This window comes from Panthera pardus, unplaced genomic scaffold (genome assembly GCF_024362965.1).
Source record: "Panthera pardus isolate Hobbes unplaced genomic scaffold, ASM2436296v1 HiC_scaffold_26, whole genome shotgun sequence".
NCBI lineage: Eukaryota > Metazoa > Chordata > Mammalia > Carnivora > Felidae > Panthera > Panthera pardus.
This window is the reverse complement of record NW_026526832.1, coordinates 17,985,384-18,006,763: the sequence shown is the minus strand read 5'-3', so window position 1 is coordinate 18,006,763 and position 21,380 is coordinate 17,985,384. Positions and strand designations below refer to the sequence as shown.

The 21,380-nt window shown below is 38.3% G+C and overlaps 1 protein-coding gene and 1 non-coding gene across 2 annotated transcripts in view; both read left to right on the top strand.

Annotated features, from left to right (window-relative positions):
- WDR43 (WD repeat domain 43) overlaps nt 1-21,380 on the top strand; it is a 46,490-nt gene that overhangs the window by 3,280 nt on the left and 21,830 nt on the right. The window contains exons 2-5 of the mRNA XM_019448533.2: nt 3,800-3,937; nt 8,956-9,077; nt 14,204-14,324; nt 15,343-15,482. Coding sequence (XP_019304078.1) covers nt 3,800-3,937; nt 8,956-9,077; nt 14,204-14,324; nt 15,343-15,482 — 521 coding nt within the window. The remainder of the gene's footprint in view (nt 1-3,799; nt 3,938-8,955; nt 9,078-14,203; nt 14,325-15,342; nt 15,483-21,380) is intronic.
- LOC128773734 (small nucleolar RNA SNORD53/SNORD92) lies at nt 14,707-14,791 on the top strand. The gene has a single exon (XR_008418164.1). It is a non-coding gene; the product is annotated as a small nucleolar RNA SNORD53/SNORD92 (small nucleolar RNA).

The following is a 21,380-nucleotide window of genomic DNA, read 5'->3' as shown; positions in this document are numbered from 1 at the left end:
GGTTGATGGGGCCTGGGGGAAGAGGACCTCTAATGAGGATAAGCAAAGTGCAAGAAGACAGACTGATGGACTATCGACAGATGGCTGTGTTTACAGCTCCTCAGGTGTATGTGTGTAAACTGAGGCGGAGATGTTATGCCAAAGCCACGGAGGAAGTGGCTGAGCCACCTAGTAACTGACCCTGCTATTTCATTGCCCCCTTAAATCTCTCAAACTTCTCTACTTTTCCTTCCCTAGCTGATGTACAGCTCTGAAGAAACAGACCTTGTCGACTGTTAGCTACCACAGGAAATGTGTTTATGCTCCTTTGCTGTCACTGCAGTTAAAATGGTCTCACGCAGCTTAGTACTTGTTGAACGAAACACATGGATTTCAGCTGTGAGACAGGGCAAGCACAGTAGCATTAAGAATGTTTTTAGCAAGAATCTGAGCTGAGTATTCCCATTCTCATCCCTTGGAGATGTAGTACAGTCTGGTTGTGTTCCTGCATGATGCTCTATCTTAGGGTCTCTCCAGTATTTGAACTTGAAAACAAGGTAAAGTTTGCAGATTAGATCCTGTTGACAGGAATAGAAGTTCCTGTGTATTAGAATTTAAGTGTTTTTGATATAAAGACTGTATGTAATTATATGTAAAATGCACATATTTTGTTCACTGTTATCTATGAAACTTAAACATTTGCCAGAGAAATGATGGTAAGATAGGCCAAGAAAAGGCGTAGGAGACTAATTGCAGAATGAAACTTGAAACTTCGGCATAATTTTTGGTGTCTGGAGGTCAGAATTTTTCAAAAATAGTTTTGATCCATTAGTGGATTGTGAGACAGATTAGTGGGTTGTGATAGTGTTAAATGAAATAGACCATCAGAGTGTGTTTTGCTTGGGAAAGGATATGGTTTTTGTGGAACTTGTTTCGCTTATATATATGTATTTTTATGAGTGTGTGTACTGGCTGTCCATGTAAACTCTTCTTACTCTGGGATCTCAGTCTAAAAAGTCATTGCTTTATTGGTCAAATTCAGACTTCTCATCAAGGGATGTGCTTTTTTCCTCTGTTTTTCACATCTGCCCTGTCTTGATTTTGTAAATCCTGCACATATGTTGGTGACACTCTCACCCAGCCTTTTGATTGCCTTTTGGATCAAATGTTGATAAACTTTTTCAGATTGGTGCTGCTCTTTATTGTTTAGCTCAGTCAGACTTTCAACATTGAAAAAGACTGTAAGAAATCACATTTTTTTTCGTCTTCACTCCTGGTACCCCCAGGAACTCCCAATTTTCCAATCACAAATATGAATTAAAGTTTTAGCCTACCCTTTTCATTACTTTATATAATTATATGTAAATAATGAGTGTGCACATGACATTGTGTTAGGCACTTTAGAGGAAGTAAAACTGAGTATGACTGAGACATCAGGGAAGAAATGGACAATTCAGATATGCAGTGTCTGTAATGCAGAGCACAGTATGATGTGTGCCTTAAGGGAAAGAAGAGATTTTTGTGGAGAGGTGAGAGTTGAGGTGGACCTTGAAGCATGGATAGATTTTTAACCAGGTAAAAATTGAGGTGAGCAGGAAAAGACCCCTCCAGGTTCAGGGAAAAGCAGAAGCAAAAGGGGAAAGTGTTAGTGATTGGTGTAATGTAAAGATGGAATTAGAAATAAGGTTGGAAAGGGTGGGTTGGAGGCAAATTGCAGATACTTTTGAATACAAGTTGTTTATATTGATTTACTGTTCTCTGGGGAATCATTGAAGTTTTTGATCACAGGAGCAACAGGTTCAGAAAGAAAATGCTGACAAAGGTCTATCATAATCCATAAATATTAGCTTTAAATTCTTGGGTTCAGAAATATTTGGTAATGGGGTAGTATTTAAAATAGTAGATTTCACTAAAATGCACATTGCTTACATAAGCTTATCTGGTTGACTTGTTCAGACATGCTCATCCTGCTAACTTGGAAGTGATTTTTAAAAAGATCGTCCAACTCAGAGAAAATATGCATGAGTCAGTAGTTCTTTGAGATGTGTTACTTGTGTTATTATTTAGGTTTAGACCAGTAATCCTCAAAATTGGGCATAGGTTCTGTGGATGCTCCTCCACTTGTCTCTGCTTGCTTCTCCCCAAAATACAGATTTTGTTGATGGGGAAATTAGGGCTTTGAATATGTTAATGTTTAATTTCTAAAATTTCTTTGTGCTTTTTAGTGCAAATTCGTATCTCCAAAAACACATATACATATTTGGACCAGCATATGTTTCACACATTAGAAACCTCAGTGTGGATAATTTTGATTTGATTTGGGAAAACCAAGAGTTGGAGAAATAAGTTCTAGAATCTTTCAGAGAAGAGTTTTCTGATGAGGTGTAGTAGGAGGTTGGTATACTTTCCCCCACTGCCCTTGCCTGAAATAGGTGTTTGTGTTTATAACCTTGTGCAGAGACCACATCTGCCTTGCGGGATCACTCAGACTTGGCTTTAGACATTTGTTTAACTGAAGGTGGGACATAGGACATTGCTTGTGCTAAGGTTTCAGTGTTTTAAGCAAATTAAATTACTGATAAGACCATCAGACTTTTATAGTTTGGCTTTTAATTGTAACTTCTCTTTGGGGTTTATTAACGTAGATACATTTCCTCAGGACTTGCAAAATGTGTATTTTTTTCTATATATAAAAAGTTTATTTTTTGTTAAATCTTTTTACTTTTTGTGAGCTAAGTGTTCAAATGAATAAAATTCTTCAAATGTAACAGCCCCATAAGAAAACTCAAAAAAATGGAAAATGCTGTATAAATCTCCTCCTTGATATTTTTTATGTATTTGTAACATCATAGTTTATGTTGGTGGCTTTTGGGGCAAATTTTCTGTTGTTTTTGCTCTAGAGCAAAGATCTTGCACTATTGAGAATATGTTCTTTTTCCAGGGTTAGTGGTTTATATTAAAACAATGTTTTATATTAAAAGAATGGCTTTCTCAGCCCTTTATGCTAAAGTACAGGCTGGCAAGCTTTAATTTAAAAAAACATATGGAAGAGAAGTTCTGAAATGGTACATTTTCAGCATTATAAATATACTTTGATGTGATGTGATCATTGATTGTTTTTGGCATATGGGAGCTGTTAGTATTATTTTTGAAGTAAATCAAAGAAGTCTTGTGGCATTAGACATTAGATTGAAACTTGTGCCTCTTAAGTCATTAGGATCACCAAGACTGCATGGAACTTTTCTGACTAACCCTAATTCTCACACACTAGAGCAATTCTAGTGTGAGCTATTAGTTACAATGATTTTTTTTTTTTTTTGACTGAAACCGAAATAAATGTGTGTTTATAAAAACATTAGAGTCCCCTCCTGGGAATGAAGGTAGAACACAAAGGAAAGATGAGAGGAAAAGGGAAAGTGTTGGTTGCTTGGGTCTATAATCTCTGCTTGGGAGTGGAGGCTTGGACCTATCAGGAGTGGTTCATTTCTGAGAAGTGGAAGCAGCAGTGAGGCTGCATGGATCTTTTAAGAGAATACCAAGAGCATACCCTGTTGTCTTTACTCCCTCCCTTCCAGAGAGGTAGGAGGCAGGGACTGAGACTTACAAGCTCTTCTTTTCATTGGGGTAGTTTTTTTTTTTTTTTCCCTAAATAGTGAGAAAGAAAGCATTTGAGAGTGAATTCCCCCACCCCTGTCTTTAAAGTGTCTTTTGGTAGCAGTCATTTCATTTGTTGTCTAGTGGGCATTTGCATTTATGCATTAATGATGTCTTGTATTGAAATACATAATTGTTTTTTCTTTTTTTCTTCCCCCTCCCCCAGGAAAGTCCCCAGAGGAAAAAAAGGAAATCAGAAGCTATAGGACCGAGTAACCAGATTGACTTGTTGGCTCTTGGTACAGCAGTTGGTAGTATTTTATTATACAGTACAGTAAAAGGAGAATTACACAGTAAATTGATAGTAAGTATAGATATTTGTATGTGCACAGACATATATTGTATATAAAAGATGGTGGGGAAACTATTAGAGATTTATTAAAAACAACAGTTCAGGATAATGCTATAGGATCTGTACTATAGGCACATATTTCTGCCCCCACATTTAAAATTGTGTATAGTGATATTTGCTAATAGCTGTGACAGGTAACGTAATCTTCATGATATGTCAGAATACGAAGAACTTTTGATGAGGTTTAAAATAGAGGTAATAAGTTCAAGGTATCACAAACAGTGACTGCAGGAAAGAGCTCACCACTTCCAGGGCCAGAGAACAAAGGAGGCAGTGGGATTATTGCTGCAACTCAGACCTTTAAGGAACAGGTATTGCTTTCTATGCTGCTGTCTCTTGAGGAGGAGTGGCCCCATGGACTTGAGGTCCAGACCTCTGAGGACAGAGCTCTAGCTGACTACTAGTGTCTCTGAAAGGAGGGGAGGAGACTATTCCAGGGGTTGGAAAAATTGCATATTGGGTTCAGCTGCTGCTAGAAGCATTGCCTTGTTGGGGTAAAGATAGTCTGGGCTGATATACACTAGAAGACAGGAAGGAACAGGTCCCTTGTTCTTCCTCCAGCCTTGTCTCCCTCTAGCACCCCTTATTGGTGGAGCCTACTGGCCGTGCAGCTGGCAAAGCAAGAATGTGGTTTGGAGTCCTAGCCCCAGTACCACAGAGCAAATATATACTACAGGACAGTGATTTAACTTACAATGATTTGTTTCAGACATTATCTACTACATTATGTTTTTGGTGTTTGCTGAACTTTTCTCTTTCTTTAGGAATGCTTTCTGTATATGTGAATCAAGCAGTGTTTTTTCTTTTTTTAATCTAAGTTTTTTTTCTAAAGTTTAATTATTTTGAGAGAGTATGAGAGTGTGTGTGCATGTGGGGGAGGGGCAGAGACCGAGGGAGAGAGAATCCCAAGCAGGCTCCCTGCTGTTAGTCCAGAACCTGACTTGAGCTTCATGAACCTGAGCTGATATCAACAGTTGGATGTTTAACGGACTTAGCCACCCAGACACCCCTGTTTTTTCTTTTATTTTATTTTAGTTTTTTTTTAAGAGAGAGAGAGAGAAAGCGAATGAGAATCTCTTAACCAGGCTTCACGCTGAGCATGGAGCCCAACGAGGGTCTTGAACTCATGACCATGAATGATCATGACCTGAGCTGAAATCAAGAGTTGGACGCTTAACAGACTGAGCCACCCAGGCACCCTCCTGTTTTCTCTTTTTAAAAATTTTTTTAATGTTTATTTATTTTTGAGAGAGAGAGAGAGAGAGAGAGACAACATGATCAGAGAGAGAGGGAGACACAGAATCTGAGGCAGGCTCCAGGCTTTGAGCTGTCAGCACAGAGCCTGACGTGGGGCTCAACCCACAAACTGAGATCATGACCTGAGCCGAAGTCAGATGCTTAACCAACTGAGCTACTCCGGCGGCCCTCCTGTTTTCTCTTTTAAGTAACATGCTCCATACATAATTTGGGACTACATTACATCGAAAAGAGAAAAAAAAATTACTCTTATATCTACCACTGAGAGAGATTTAATAGATTGTGCATTTCTTTGTGTACATGTTTAAGAAATACAGTTCTTACTTATTTCGTATCCTGATATTTTCCATTAAATTACAACATGAGCAGGGCTTAGTCGGTTAAGTATCTGACTTCAGCTCAGGTTAATGGTCTCACAGTTCCTGAGTTCCAGTCCTGCATTGGGCTCTTCACTGACAGCTCAGAGCCTGGAGCCTGCTTTAGATTCTGTGTCTCCCTCTCTCTCTGCCCCTCCCCTGCTTGTCCTCTCTTCTCTCAAAAAAATTAATGAACATTAAAAAATTTTAAATCCATTACAACATTTTCGTATTTTTCAAGAACTAGTTATAAACATTTTCAGTGACTGCCTGAAATCCCACTAAATTGGATAGTCCCTTGGCAGTTTAGCTATTACTGTTAAGGTGGCTTCTAATTTTTTGTTGTTACACATTTTTTTATCTGTTTACATGGATTCCATTCCCAAAATTACCTGTAAGTAATGAGTCAGAGTGTTTTAATGTTAAGGCATTTTAGGCATAGTATACAAATACTTTTCTAGAAACATTCTTCTAATTTTACTTATGTCAGCAATGAAAAGACTGTACCTGTATTCCAGTAGCATTATTTCCACCATTGAATATTCCCATTAAAACAGCAATAACATTGGGCCACCTGGGGCGGCTCAGTTAAGTGTCTCACTTGTGGTTTCAGCTTAGGTTATGATCTCATGGTTTCGTGAGTTTAGACCCCACATCTGGGCTCTGCACTGGCAGCATGGAGCCTGCTTGAGATCCTCTCTCACCCTGTCTCTCTACCCCTCCCCAACTTGTGCTGTCTCTCTCAAAATAAATGCTTAAAAAATTAAAAAAAAAAACCAGCAATAACATTAACAGAAACCCAGCTGATTTGATAGATAAAACATTTTGTCTGATTTTAAGTCTGCATTTAAAAGTATGCTACTTATTTTCATATTAAAGATTATAAAAACACAACTGTAAAACAAATTATTTAGAGGTATAATTAGTAAGAAGGGAATCTCCTTTATTTCCTCCCTCCTCTCCAAGTCAAGTGTGATCTTCGTGTAGGCTTTTACCCCACTGTAGTTGGGAGCCCATCCTTTGATTTTATCAGTCTTGTGATGAGCAGGTACCTAGCCATCTGTACAGTGTGATAGTTGCTTTACTTAGTTACTGTGGTTGTGGACATAATGCTGATGGAGCCTAGAACTCCTTTTTAGATCATTTTGGTATTTCATGGGATTATACATAAATCTTTTTTTTAAAACTTTATTTTTCAGAGAGAGAGAGTGTCTGCGTGTGTAGTGGAGGGAGGGGCAGAGAGAGAGGGAGACAGAGAATCCCAAGCAGGCTCCATGCTATCAGTGCAGAGCCTGATGGCAGGGCTCGATCCCATGAACCGTGAGATCATGACCTGAGCCAAAATCAAGAGTCAGAAGTTAAACTGACCCAGTCACCCAGGAGCCTCTATACATAAATCTTTAATAGGGAATGAGTTTATTAAATAGTAACCAAGGAGGTCAGAGTAAAGAGTGTTGGGATGATACGGTGAAATAGAAAGGGATCAGGCTTTGGACCTAGTCTGTCCTGAGGTTGAATCCTTCTAGTTATGTGGTCATGGATAAGTAGTTTGTCTTCTCATTTCTTAAATGGGTATTCTGTAACCTATCTTGCATGCTTTTATTGGGATTTAGATGTAATAGTGTATTGTATTGGCCTAGTATATTGGCCTAGTGCAGTGCCTGGCATATAATTGGTATTGTGTAAATGTTTATTGACTATGTAAGTGAATGAACAAATGTACAGTTGCTAGATTGTTTTTCAAAAGGGCATACTAGCTCCTATCAATGTATGATAGTGCTATTTTTTTCTGCAACCTTACCACTATGGGTATTACAATGCTAATAAGCAAATTGCTAGATGGACAGACTGAAAATGTTACTTTGTTTTGCTTTATATCTCTTGGATTACTACTTTTGAAAATTTTATTTTCTTTAAAAAATTTTTTTTGATGTTTATTTATTTTGAGGGAGAGAGAGAACAAGCGGGGGATAGGCAGAGAGAAGGAGAGACAATCCCAAGCAGGCTCCGTTCATCAGCACAGAGCCCAAAGTGGCGCTTGAACTCATGAAATGTGATATCATGACCTGAGACGAGATCAAGAGTCAGACACTTAACTGAGTGCACCACCCAGGTGTCCCTGAAAATTTTATTTTCTTACTAAATTCTTTCAGTGGAATTTATCTGTGCATGTTTTTTTATTCAGTTCTTTGTGTATGTGTCTATGATATAGGATCCTATGATACAGGATTTAGTTCTTTGAGTGGATAGCTCATATTAGCGAAGGGAAGTATCTGAACTTAACATTTATTTATTTAAAGTTTATTTATTTTGAGAGAGAAGGTTTGTGTGCATGAGCAGGGGAAGGGCAGAAAGAGAAGGAGAGAATCCCAAGCAGGCTCTGTGCTGTCAGCATGGAGCCTGTGGAGCCTGATGTGGGGCTCGATCCCACAAACTGTGAGATCATGACCTGAGTCAAAATCAAGAGTCAGCCACTTAACCGACTAGGCCACCCAGATGCCTTTGAACTTAACATTTAAAACTATTTTTCTTTCGAGGTAGGAAGAATCTATGTAATAGAAGTAGTGATTTTGAGTTTTATCCTTAACTTACATATGTACGTGATGTTGATTCATGTGTTCGTTTAATTGATGTGAATTCAAGTAGAGTGAAAGTCACAATTGCTTAGTGTAGATGATTTCTCACCTTATTCTGCTGAATAAGTTTGTCCCAGAATGTGTGTGAGGTGGGTGGGGGAGTTGAACTTGCTCTTCCCCAGTTGATGTGTCCATTCCTGTGTGCCTCTAAGTGAATGAGCATCTTGCTATGCTGAGTATGTTAAAGTCTTGTTCGTATCGTATTTTCCTTAACACAAGGAGATATTTCGTGTTTACTTGAAGAAACAGTGATTTCTTTATTGAGAGATGGTTTTGATAGTTTTTAAAAAAGGGATTTTCAAGGATAGTTTTGATTAGATGTGGTTTTTACCTGAAGTACTGACTTTAAACTCCAAGATTTGACTTTACTGGTTCACTCAAGTGTCACAAACTTTCTGCCACTGTGCACGAAGTATTTTATCTTGCCTTAGTGCTGGCATTCTTGTGAAAAGCAAGTGGCATTTAGGACTAGCATTCTTTGACTTATGATGTGGAAGTATGTAAAAACATAGAAGGGAAGCAGAGAAGGGAAAATTAACATTTGATGTATTTATAGCTGATTTATCTCATTTTTGATGTTGGAAATGGATAGATGCAGGGTAGGGTGTTTTTGGTTAGGTTAACGCCTGTCTTTTTTGTTAACTCTTTGTAATGATTTCAGGGTGTAATTATGTTCTATAAGATGAGTTTCTTCTTTTAATTTTTTTTTTTTGACCTTTAGAGTGGTGGACATGACAACAAGGTCAATTGCATACAGTGGCATCAAGACAATGGCTGTTTATATAGTTGTTCAGATGATAAACACATTGTGGAATGGAATACACAGACATGCAAAGTAAAGTGGTGAGTAACATTGATGGTTCTATGGTATTGGAGGGGTAACTTGGTTACTGTTGGAAATCATTAGAGTTTGATAAATCAAGACTATTCTTGGCTGTAGGTAAAGTCTGATATTGGACACAGGGAATGTAGATACTAATGAGGGTATAGACTTTTCAAGGAACTTTAAATCAAATCAGGCATGCAAGATTTTAGTACATAAACATTAAATAAATGATGCAAGAGTCAAATAACTGCACAAGAGAAAACATAAGGTAGCAAGTAATTACTGGTCAAATGAGGTGGATAGTGTTGGCAAGGCCTGGTGGAAGAGAAGGGATTTCAGTTGGGCATTCTGGGAGAGGTATTATTTGGATAGAAGAGGATGGGGGAAGGAAGGTGGGGAAATGGCAAGACCAAAGTCTGGGGAAAAAGGAAGTGAAAGATTGGAAGATTTATGTACTAGGGAATAATGACTGGCAGAGGATATGGGCCAAAGTGTATTAAGAATCTGGCCTTAACTGTCATAGATAAAAAATCTCAACCAACTCTTCCAGTTCAAGCATGTAATCCTGTGATAGGCTTTATAGTAAGTGTTCAGTAAGTGTTGAATTAGTTCAACTTGTGTAGATAAGGACCCTAAGAAGGATAATGGTGCCTGTGGTCTTATAACTAATAAATGGCAGGGAAGGAGTTCATATCCTGCTGTCTTGAATTCTGGTACAGTGCTTTTCTACTATATTAAAACTACTTAGAGGTTTGGATTCTATGTCGTAAGCAGGAGAGAGCCACTGAAGGTCATGTCTTGGGAATAAAGTCACCAAGATAATGCTTTAGGAAAAGGTGATCTGCCAGCACTGTCTAGAGTATATGGAAAGGAGCAGGTTCAAAGGCAGAGAAGCCAGATTCTAGGTGGTTGTGGTAGTTTAAATGTAGGATGGTAAGAGTGGAAAGTGAGAATGAAGAAGATAGCAACTAAGTACATTTGGGGAGCCTGAAAAGGGGAATTAAATGACAAAAGTTAAATGTAACCATTTTCAGTTTTGTGAACTTACTAGACAAGTGGTGTGGCACAGTTCATAGAAATTATAGCCAGAAGAGGGAAATGGATGTTGAGTTTTAAACAAGTCTAATTTGAAATAATACATGAAAGTCAAGAGCCAGCAGATGGGGTTGTGAATAGAGGCTTAGAATTTGAATGAGGGTTTGGGGTGGGAGGTGCAGATGAATAGGTCATCTCCCTAGAGGTTCAGTAAGTTTTTGTCTCCATTTATCTGTTGCATCAGTTTCCCCACCGATGACTGTCAGAAACACCTGTGGAGATTCCCACCCACTGGGTCTGGGGTGGGGGCCACACAACTGTATTTTTAAAATGCTGCATGGGTGAAAGTTCACAACGTTAGGTGCTTCACGTAGGGACTAATGTTTAAGGCTCTGTTCAGTGCATTCTACACAGTATTGTATTTAACCACAGCACTGTGAGTGGGCTCTGTTCCTGTTTTACAGTTGAGAAATGGTTGGGTCAGAGCCTGAGCTCTCATGCACACTACTATCTCATAGGGTTGTGTTCCCAGCTCCATTCTTGGCATTCCTATGCTGCTGTCAGTGGATTGTGTACCATTTTAGGTACTATGTATTGACTTCTATGGAAGATGAGGATTTAGTTCTCACCCTCTCCATTCTCCCAACATCACAGTTTTTTTTGTTTTTTTTTTTTTTTAGTTTATTTTTGAGAGAGCATGAGCCAGGGAGGGGCAGAGAGAGAGGGAGACACAGAATCCCAAGCAGGCTCTAGGCTCTAGGCTCTGAACTGTCAGCACAGAGCCTGACGTGGGGCTTGAACTCACGAACTGTTAGATCATGACCTAAGCCTAATTTGGACGCTCAACTGACTGAGCTACCCAGGCGCCCCATCACAATTTTTTGATGAAGGGCTATTTGTTTGCATTATGACTGCTTAAATATTATTACAGATAAGCCTTGTACTCTACTAGGTTTATATTTTTTGGCACAAAACTCTGCTTTTCTTGGGGTTTATAATTTCCTTGTTCATTTGCTTAGTTTTGTATATACTTGTCGTTAGCTCGTTTTCACCCTCACAGTTGCATGTTATTTTGGAGCACATCAGTTATTCAGTTAATTATATTATATTTCTTGGAGGACTTCTCAGTCACCTTTCAAGGTCTGCTGAACAGTGAGGATCCTGGGATTTTCTTACATTTATCATCCTGAAAATTCTCTTGTCAAATGGAACCTCTATTTCCTAGATCCCATTTTTCTCTTTGTTGGGTTACTCTCTTTTTTGTGAAACACATGAATTGGTGGCTTCATAAGAAAAGTGTGTTGATGGTAAATTTACTGAGATTTTGCTTGTCCACCAGCGCCTTTATTGTACCCTCACAGTTAATTATAGTTTGAAGATATGGAATTTTAGGTTGGAAGTAATTCTCCTTCAGGATTTTTTTTTTTTTTTTTTTTAATTTTTTTTTCACGTTTATTTATTTTTGAGACAGAGAGAGACAGAGCATGAACGGGGGAGGGGCAGAGAGAGAGGGAGACACAGAATTGGAAGCAGGCTCCAGGCTCTGAGCCATCAGCCCAGAGCCCGACGCGGGGCTCGAACTCACGGACCGCGAGATCGTGACCTGAGTTGAAGTCGGACGCTTAACCGACTGAGCCACCCAGGCGCCCCTCTCCTTCAGGATTTTGAAGCATTGGTTCATTGGTTATTTTTCCTTCATTTTTGAGGAAAATTGCTCTTCATTTTTCTTTCTTCTTTTTTTTAGTGTTAATTTATTTTGAGAGAGTGAGTGTGAGCAGGGGAGGGGCAGAGAGAGAGACAGAAATCTCAAGCAGCCTCCCTGCCCTCAGTGCAAAACCCTGGGCTGGAGAGGGGAGTGGGGCTCTATCATGAACCGTGAGATCATCATGACCTGAGCCAAAATCAAGAGTTGATGCTTAACCAACTGAGCTACTCAGGCACTCCTTCATTTTTCTTGTAGCATGTATTTGATAATTTCATCTTCTCTGTTTTTTTGATCTTTCTCTAGTACAGTCTGTTGTAACTTAGATATTACATTTCCTGGACTGATCCTTTAGGTTTCTTTGTTCTCTCTTAGTTTTCCTTTTGTCTTTTTCTTCTGTTACCAGGGAGATTGCCTCAGTTTTACCTTCCAAATTTTCTATTGAAATTTTACATTTCTCTAACCATATTTTTAACTTCTGGGAGATTTTTTTTTTGTTCTCTTAATGTTTCTTTTTTGTTGCATCATGCTTCTTTCATGGATATAATATTTTCTAACTCTCTGAAGATAATAATTACAGGATTTTAAAGTATTTTTCTTTTGTTCCTAACATCATTTCCCTCTTGAGGATGTGTTGATTTTTGTTTGATTTTTAGCTTCTTTTATGTTAGTTAAAGGCATTCTTGAAATGATGGGGGATCCTTGGCTGCCTGTTGCTATTTGAAAATGAAACATGAAGAAACTGATTGGAAGGCTTGTGTAGGTGGCAGCTCAATTGCTGGGCTTCATTTGTGGACTGAGGGGGAAGCCTTTGAATGTCAGTATATGTGGGTTATTACCTTGGCACCGGTCACATTTCCTAGAGAGGAATCTTCTGATCTAGTGCTTTTCAAGCTCTGATGTGCACGTGAGTTACTTGTGCAGATAGAACTGATTTAGTAGGTCTAGGTCGGGTTTGGGAGTCCATTCTTAGTTCCCAGGTGATGCTGGTGTAGGAGGTTACACTTTGAGTTGCAGAGCTCTTAATGGAGGCTGGGGAGGGAGCTCAGCAGTGGTGTTAGCTCTTTGCTAGCATTTTCAGTGCCGAGTGAGGAGATAGATTCAGGGACGCTTGTCGGGCTGGTGATCATGTCTTTTTTTTATATGTATATTAAGTGAATAGGGGTTGAATGATGAATATAAAATGTTGAAGCTGTGGGAATTGTTGAGAAATTATCAAAAATGTTAGCAACTGAAAAAAGGGTGAAGGAAAAAGTGTCCTGTATTATTGCTGCATTTCCTTGATTACTAGTGAGGGTGAGTGTTTTCATGTTTATTGACAATTTGTATTTCTTCTATGAATTGCCTGTTTATATCTTTTGTGTATTTTTGAGGTTTTTTTTTTTTAATCTGATCTAGTTCTTAAATATAAAGAGCTGTTTATGTATTCTGAGTATTAATCTTTTTCCTGTAGTATATATATTTGATATTTTCTAGTTTTTTGGTTTTAAATTTATGACTTATTTTGTGGTACAGAAGTTTTACTTATTTAAATCAAGTTATTTTTACCATTATGATTTCTGGTTTGTAATTGCTTTGGAAGGCCTTTCCTAAAACAGGATTATAAAAACACTCTCCTGTGCACTTTTTAATACTTATTTTTAATCTGTTAGCTTTAGTTTAATTAGTCAAGTTTTTTGTGTGTGTAGTAGAAGAGAGGAATCTACTTTTGTTTTTCCAAATGAGTAGTTTGACATATTCCAATGTGATTGGCAGAGCAGTGTGTTTTCTTTTACTTTATAATTCATGTCTTTTGGTAAGAGGATTGCTACTGTTATTTCTTGATTTTATAAGTGAATAACCAAGCTCCTTGTTTATAAAAATATTAATGTGTGCAACAAAGTACAAAGACTCATGCCAATCATATTTCAGGTATTAGAAGGGGATCGTCTATACTTGACTTATTTTACTCTGTCAGATGGGAGTGCACCTATGTTGATTTGAGATAGAAATAACCTTTTTGGACTGTAGCTTGAGAAGTAATTTGTGCTGCTAAGTAAATTAAAGGCCAGGCTTCCACATAGTGTGGGAACCATGGTGGGGATAGGATGGACTTGTGGAGGTCCAGCCAGCCAGGTAGTTTCCTGGGCATTAACAAAATCCACCTCATACACAGGATACACAGCTACCCATTTTTGTATTAAATCTCCTACTCATCCATTTTCTGGTACCTCTTGAAAATCTTTGAGTAGGCTTTACCTTAGTGTTAGATTCAAGGTTAGTCACCTTACACAGGCTTTTAGGGAATAATTGCATGGAACCTTAAGTGGTATTTTTAATACCTTATTTGTTTCTTGTTACTTTTTTGCTCTGAATAAAGTTTTCTCCCCATTCATGGAGATGTTTCTGTTTCTCTTCACTTTACAGCAAATGGAAAGGTGACAACAGCAGCGTCAGTTCCCTGTGTATTAGCCCAGATGGAAAGATGTTGCTTTCAGCTGGTCGAACAATCAAACTATGGGTTTTGGAGACCAAAGAAATCTACAGAGTGAGTGAATCAAATTAGTTGTAAGCCTAACATTTGTCTAGAGTAAGTATGGAGAAGGGCGGAAAGTCTGAGCCATAGAATGTCATTTTGAGAGTACAGATTTGTTATTTTCAGGCATATCAAATAGTAGAATCAGAAGATGAAAGTTAGCTTCCAAATCCAGTGTGTTGATATTTAATAGGTTAGATGTGTCCGTTTCACATGCATTTGAGAAATGAATAGAACAAATAAGTAGAATTTGAATTAAAATCTTTTACTCTGCTGTATAATGATATAGTAGGTTTGATTTCTTCCTTGCATCTTGTGTTTACTACATTTGCAGTATTTGACTATGGGGATATGTAGTATTATATTTTTGAGTGTGCTACGGGGTGTATATTTGGTGCTGTGATGATGCCTTAAAATTGTGGTTTCGACTCACTGAGAGTAAAATGAAGACCTACAATTCCTTGGCTGTGTCTGAGCACCCAGGCGCCCCTTAAACATGGATAGAATTAAGTGGGTCTTTAATGCAGGATGGAAAAAATAAAGATTGTGGGTAGGGCCATGGCAGTTATTAGGGCATGATGATTTTCAGATGGAGTTTTAATTATTTATTTTTTTATTAAAATTTTTTTTAATGTTTATTTTTGAGAGAGAGAGAGAAAGAGTATGAGCAGGGCAGGGGCAGAGAGAGAGAGAGAGGGAGACACAGAATCTGAAGCAAGTTCCAGGCTCTGAGCTGTCAGCACAGAGCCTGACGTGGGGCTCGAACCCATGAACCACAAGATCATGACCTGAGCTGAAGTCAGAGCCTTAACTGACTGAGCCACCCAGGCGCCCCTCAGGTGGAGTTTTTGAAAGTGCATGGAATGTAGCACAAATAATCTCAGTTATTTAGAATTAAATTTAGCTGTTACCTTTAGTCTGGACTTCTGATTTCATATATGGATCATCTGTATTGTTTATGGTCCATAAGGACTCTTCACTTTTGTCACTGTTCTGTGTCCTCTCCTAAACGAGACTGAACTCTCTCTAGCACTTCACAGGACATGCAACGCCTGTTTCCTCACTCGTCTTCACTACTGTCAGACCTCCTAGTGAGAGCCAGCCCTTTGATGGGGTCACAGGCCTTTATTTCCTGTCAGGAGCAGTGCATGACCGGCTACTTAACGTCTGGTATGTAGTCTCGGGCCTGGGAGGTAGCGTTGCCTTGAAGGAATCTGTCACAGCTTGTATGGGTAATATAAATGATGAATGTGAGACTTGCTTTATTGTATTTAACGTTAGATTTACCTTGACTTGTAATGAAGAATTGAGCCTGCCTAAAAAACAGACTTTATGAGAAAAATTTAAGAGCATTGTATCATAGTACCACATCTTGCTTGCCTAGAGGTAGAGGGGTCTGAATATTTTTGTGACCGGGCAAGTTATAAATAACCTTCTTAAAAAATTTTAGGATAATGTCTAATTTTCTTGAAAAAGGACCATTGGGTTAGTGCAGTAATGTCTATTTACTGATGTTTTACTGAGGACATTTAATTTCTTGGATATGTCTGAGAATGCCCAGTAGTGCCCCCCTTTTTTCTTCTTCCCTTTTTTGCAGTAATTGCTGTTACTATTTTTCCTTGGAACTACTTTTTTTTTGAGATTTTATTTTATTTTTATTTTAGAGAGAGCACAAGTGAGGGAAAGAGAATCTTAAGCAGGCTCCATGCTCATTGCAGAGCCTGACTTGGGGTTTGATTTCATAACCCTGGGATCATGACCTGAGCTGAAATGAAGAGTCGGATGCTTAATTGACTGAGCCACCCAGGCGCCCCTTTAAAGTTTTATTTTTAAGTAGTCTCTACAACCAATGTGGGGCTTGAACTTAACCCTAAGACCAAGAGTTTCATGCTCTACCGACTGAGCCAGCCAAGCACCCCTGGAACTACTTTTAAAAGTAAAAATTAATTTGGTATTAAACGGCCATCAGAAAGTTTTTAAATTTAAGAAAATAAGGGTTTTCTTGGATTTTATGAGAACCGATGGTGAAGCTAACTTTTTTTAAACACCTGCTGTTCAGCTAAAATAAGTGGAGATTTAAACAAGTAGTTTCTCATCCTAGTAATCAGTTAGTTGAGCATGTTCTTGATCATACAAAGTTACTATGAATTTATACCAAATAACTCAGAAGTGGGAATCATCAAATACATAAACCTTGTGGTTGGGTGGGGAAAGGTTCATAAGATCTAATGTGGACTTCTGTTCACCTTCAAACCATCAACTGAGCCATAGTCCTAATTATCCTTTCATAACCACATTGTGTTGGTTTTCTCTCCTGTGTCTGTTTTTTGAGGCATGCCTTCTGGGATAATTTAGTTTTATAACGTTTAACACTTACATAAGAAATTAGTAATGCCAGAAAGTTAAAATCTGCCACCAAATCCTCCTGACACTACTTGGATGTTCCAGTCTTAAAAATGCTTCACCTGTTTGGCTCCCTAGACCTAGGGGTCTCCAGCTACAAAATTTCTCCTTTAAAAAAAAAATTTTTTTTAATGTTTATTTTTGAGAGAGACAGAGTGTACACGGGGGAGGGGCAGAGAGAGAGAGAGGGAGACACAGAATCTGAAGTAGGCTCCAGGCTCCGAGCTCTCAGCACAGAGCCCAGTGCAGGGCTTGAACCCACAAGACGTGAGATCGTGACCTGAGCCGAAGTTGGATGCTCAATTGACTGAGCCACCCAGATGCCCCTACAAAATTTCTTCTGTAAAAGAGAAATTGATTTCTGTTGTCTTAACATCCCCCAAATAGTATGTGTATGCCTGTGGGCTTCCTACTAACAGAGGAATAAACTTGAAAAATTAAAAACCCATATTAAAAGGCTGCCTCCAAAGACCATTTATGGAAAACTTTGTGTTTTGTAGGTAGAGGAAGCCTAAGGTTCCCTGATGATTACCTTTGAAAGACACATTTCTGTTAGGAAATAACATTTGAAGGCTTCTTGCTGCTGAATGAAAATGAAGCAAAAAAACACTTTTATATTACTGTAAGGACAGTACTATCCTGTTGTTGAGCTAAGATACCAGTTTCTTTTGTATAAAGTAGTCTTATGGCAGTGATTTTGAACAATGTATAGTATAAATGGCTTCAAGTTAGAATTAGTATTGTTTTATGAAGAATTCATAAATGGGAATACTTAGAAGTGATCCAATAAAATTCTTAGTTTTCTTCTATACACAAAAATATTGAAAGATGCTTACTGGTGAATATATATATTTTTTTAATGTTTATTTTTGAAGGAGAGAGCATGCGCGTGAGTGAGTGGGGGAGGGGCAGAGAGAGAGAGGGAGACCCAGAATCTGAAGCAGCATAGAGCCCGACATGGGGCTCGAACTCAAAAGAGCTCACAAGCCGTGAGATTATGACCTGAGCCAAAGTCAGTTGGACGCTTAACCAACTGAGCCACCTAGGTGCCCTTGTTTACTGGTGAATGTATAAAGTCTCACTAGTTGATAAAAACAAACTGATTGTGAATCGTGTTTGCAAATCATGTTTTTTTACTGTTAGTCTTTTTCTTTTTTTAATTTGTGCCTTAAATTTTTAAAATACCTTTATTGGGGTATAATTGACATATAATAAACAGCACGTTCTTCCTTTTATTTTAATGTTTATTTATTTTTGAAGGGGAGAGAGAGACAGAATGTGAGTGGGGGAGGGGCAAAGGGAGAGGGAGACACAGAATGTGAAACAGGCTCCAGGCTCTGAGCTGTCAGCACAGGGCCCGACGTGGGGCTCAAACTCACGGACCACGAGATCATGACCTGAGCTGAAGTCGGATGCTTAACCGACTGAGCCACCCAGGCGCCCCAGGATGTAAATTTTAAAAAATAAAAAATAAAATTAAGAAAAAAACAAACGTTAAAAATAAATAAATAAATAAATAAATAAATAAATAAATAAAACCTGTTGTGTAAAACATTAAAACAAAGTTATTACAGACATTTGTGTATAAATCTTTGTATGGACATATGATTCATTTCTTTTGTGTAAATACCTTGAGTGCATGGGTAGATCATATGATAGATATATATTTAACTTTTTAAGAAATTGCCAAGTTTGGGCCCCTGGCTGGCTTAGTCAGTAGAGCATGTGACTCTTGATGTCAGGGTCATGAGTTCAAGCCCCATGTTGGGGCTACTGAAAAAAATTGTCAAGTTTTTTCAAAGTGATAGTACCATTTTTACATTTTACATTCTGACCAGCTATGTATAAGAGTGCAAATTCTTTCATATCCTCACCAATGCTTGATATAATCATTTAACCTTAGCCATTTTAATAGGTATGTAATGGTACCTCCCTGTGGTTTTAGTTTGCATTTCCCTAATGGCCACTCATGTTGAGAATCTTTGTCCTGTTTGCTATCTGGATATGTTTCTTGATGAAGTATCTGTTCATATGTTTGGCCTATTTTTTATTGGGTTTGTTTTCTTACTGAGTTTTGAGAATTCTATATATATTCTCAATATAAACCCATTATCAAGTATATGCTTTGCAGATATTTTCTCCTAGTATGTGCATTGTCTTTTTGAAGAGAAGTTTTTAATTTTGATGTAGTCCAGATCATGTTTCGAGATCTTTGCTTGATTAATCCAAGGTCACAAAGGTTTTCTTCTGAAAGATTTAGTTTTAAGGCTTGCATTTTGAGCTAATATGTGTATATGGTACAAGGAATGAATGACAGTTTTTAAAAAATTTTTATTTAAATTCCAGTTAATATACAGTGTAATATTAAAAAAAAATTTTTAATGTTTATTCATTTTTGAGAAACAGAGTTAGAGTCAGGGAGGGACAGAGAAAAGAGGGAGACACAAAACCTGAAGCAGGCTCCAGGCTCCAAGCTGTCAGCACAGAGCATGACGTGGGGCTCTCAACTCACAAACTGCAAGATCGTGACCTGAGCTGAAGTTGGCTGTTTAACCGACTGAGCCACCCAGGCGCCCCGACATACAGTGTGATATTAATTTCAGGTGTACAGTATAGTGATTTAGCACTACCATAAATACCCAGTGCTCATCACAAGTGTACACCTTAATCTCCATCACCTATTTAGCCCACCCCCCACACCCCCAACCACTAGTTGTGTATAGTTAAGGGTCTGTTTCTTGGTTTGCCTTTTTCTCCTCTTTGTTTGGTTTCTTAAATTCTACATATGCATGAAATCATATAGCATTTGTCTTTCGCTGACTTACTTCACTAAGCATAATACTTTCTAGTTTCACCCATGTCGCTGCAAATGGCAAGATTTCATTTTTTATGCCAGTGTGTGTGTGTGTGTGAGAGAGAGAGAGAGAGAGAGATGTATATCACATCTTTATCCATTCATCAATGGGCTGTTTCCATAATTTGGCTATTGTAGATATTTGGTATTGTAGAAATATCAGGTGCACGTATCCCTTTGAGTTAGCATTTTTTTTTTTTTTTTTTGAATAAATACCTAGTAGTGCTGTTCTTGCTGGATTATAGGACAGTTGTGTTTTTTACATTTATTTATTAGAGCGAACGAGAGGCAGAGAGAGAATTCCCAGCATGCTCTGTGCTGCCAGTGAAGAGCTTGATGTGTGGGGGCTTGATGCCACGGACTGCAAGTTCATACCCGAGCCAAAATCAAGAGTCAGATGCCCAGTGACTGAGCCACTCAGGCACCCCTATTTTTAACTTTTTTTTTTTTTTTTTTGCAAATGTCTATTTAGGGGAAAGTGGGGGGATCTGAAGCGGGCTCTGCACTAACAGCAGTGAGCCCGATTTGGGGCTTGCACTCAACGAACTGGGAGATCGTGACCTGAGCCCAGGCTCAACTGACTGAACCATCCAGGCACCCCCTTATTTTTAACTTTTTGAGGAAACTTCATAACTTTGCAGAGTGGCTGCACCAGTTTGCATTCCTGAATGGATGGAAATTTATGTTCTTGTGTTAGGAATATCCATTGGTCTCAGTACCATTGGTTGAAAAGACTATTTCCAGTGAACTGTTTTTGCATATATACATGGATAGACACATACAGTTGGTTCTTATTTGCAGTTGTTATGTTGTATAAAGTCCTCATGAGCGCAGAGTTAGTGATACTGAACTGTGAGTCCTCCGGGAAATATAAGGTTAGGTTTCTGCAAGTTTTGTTGGTTACATTTTTGTCATCTAATCAATATATAGCCTCGTTTTATGTGTGTTTCTGTTTGAAAATACGTCATGTATATAGTTAATTAACTCCTGTCAGAACAGAGTTTACCTAACAAATATTTTTTCCCTTAAGGCATATTACAGCTTCTTTTGCTCTTAGATACATGAGACAGCACTTGAGCACTATACTTAGGGCACTGTTTATTTTTTTATTTTTTTTGAGAGAGAGGGCACAAGTGAGCGAGGGGCAGAGAGAGGGAGGGAGAGAGAAGTGGTGCTCACCCAAATTGGGGCTTGAGCTCACCTGAAGTATGGTGTGGGGCTCGTGTTAACCTGATGGAGGGCTTGAACTTACAAACTGTGAGATCATGACCTGAGCCAAAGTCTGGTGCTTAACTTACTGAGCCATCCAGGCGCCTCCTTAAGGGACATTTTAAAAGTGAAATCACCAACAAAAACATGAAAACAAAATGAAAATACTTTATAGCATTCTAAATAATACTAATGATACTAAATAATACTGATAACACTTCTGTAGTGTGAGAGCTGAAGGAAGAAGTCAGAGCATAGCCTTGTTGAACATTGTGGGCAACTCTTATTATTTTTCACTGCTTTGAGCATTTTTACTGCTCTGTTCAAGACTATGGAAGTTCCACAAATTCTGATTCAGAGGCTAACAAATTTTAGCAAGTAAGCAAATTCTCAAAGAAGGAATCCACAAATAATGAGGATCATTTGGGTTAAATATACGCATGGGTCTATTTCTGGACTCTATTTTCTTTGCATTGCTATCGTGTGAATTCTCAGATTAATCTATAGATTCAGTGTAAACCCAGTCAAAATCTCAGCAAACTCTCTTGTAGAAATTGACCATCTGATTTTAAAATTCAAAGAGAAATGCAAAGGATGTAGAA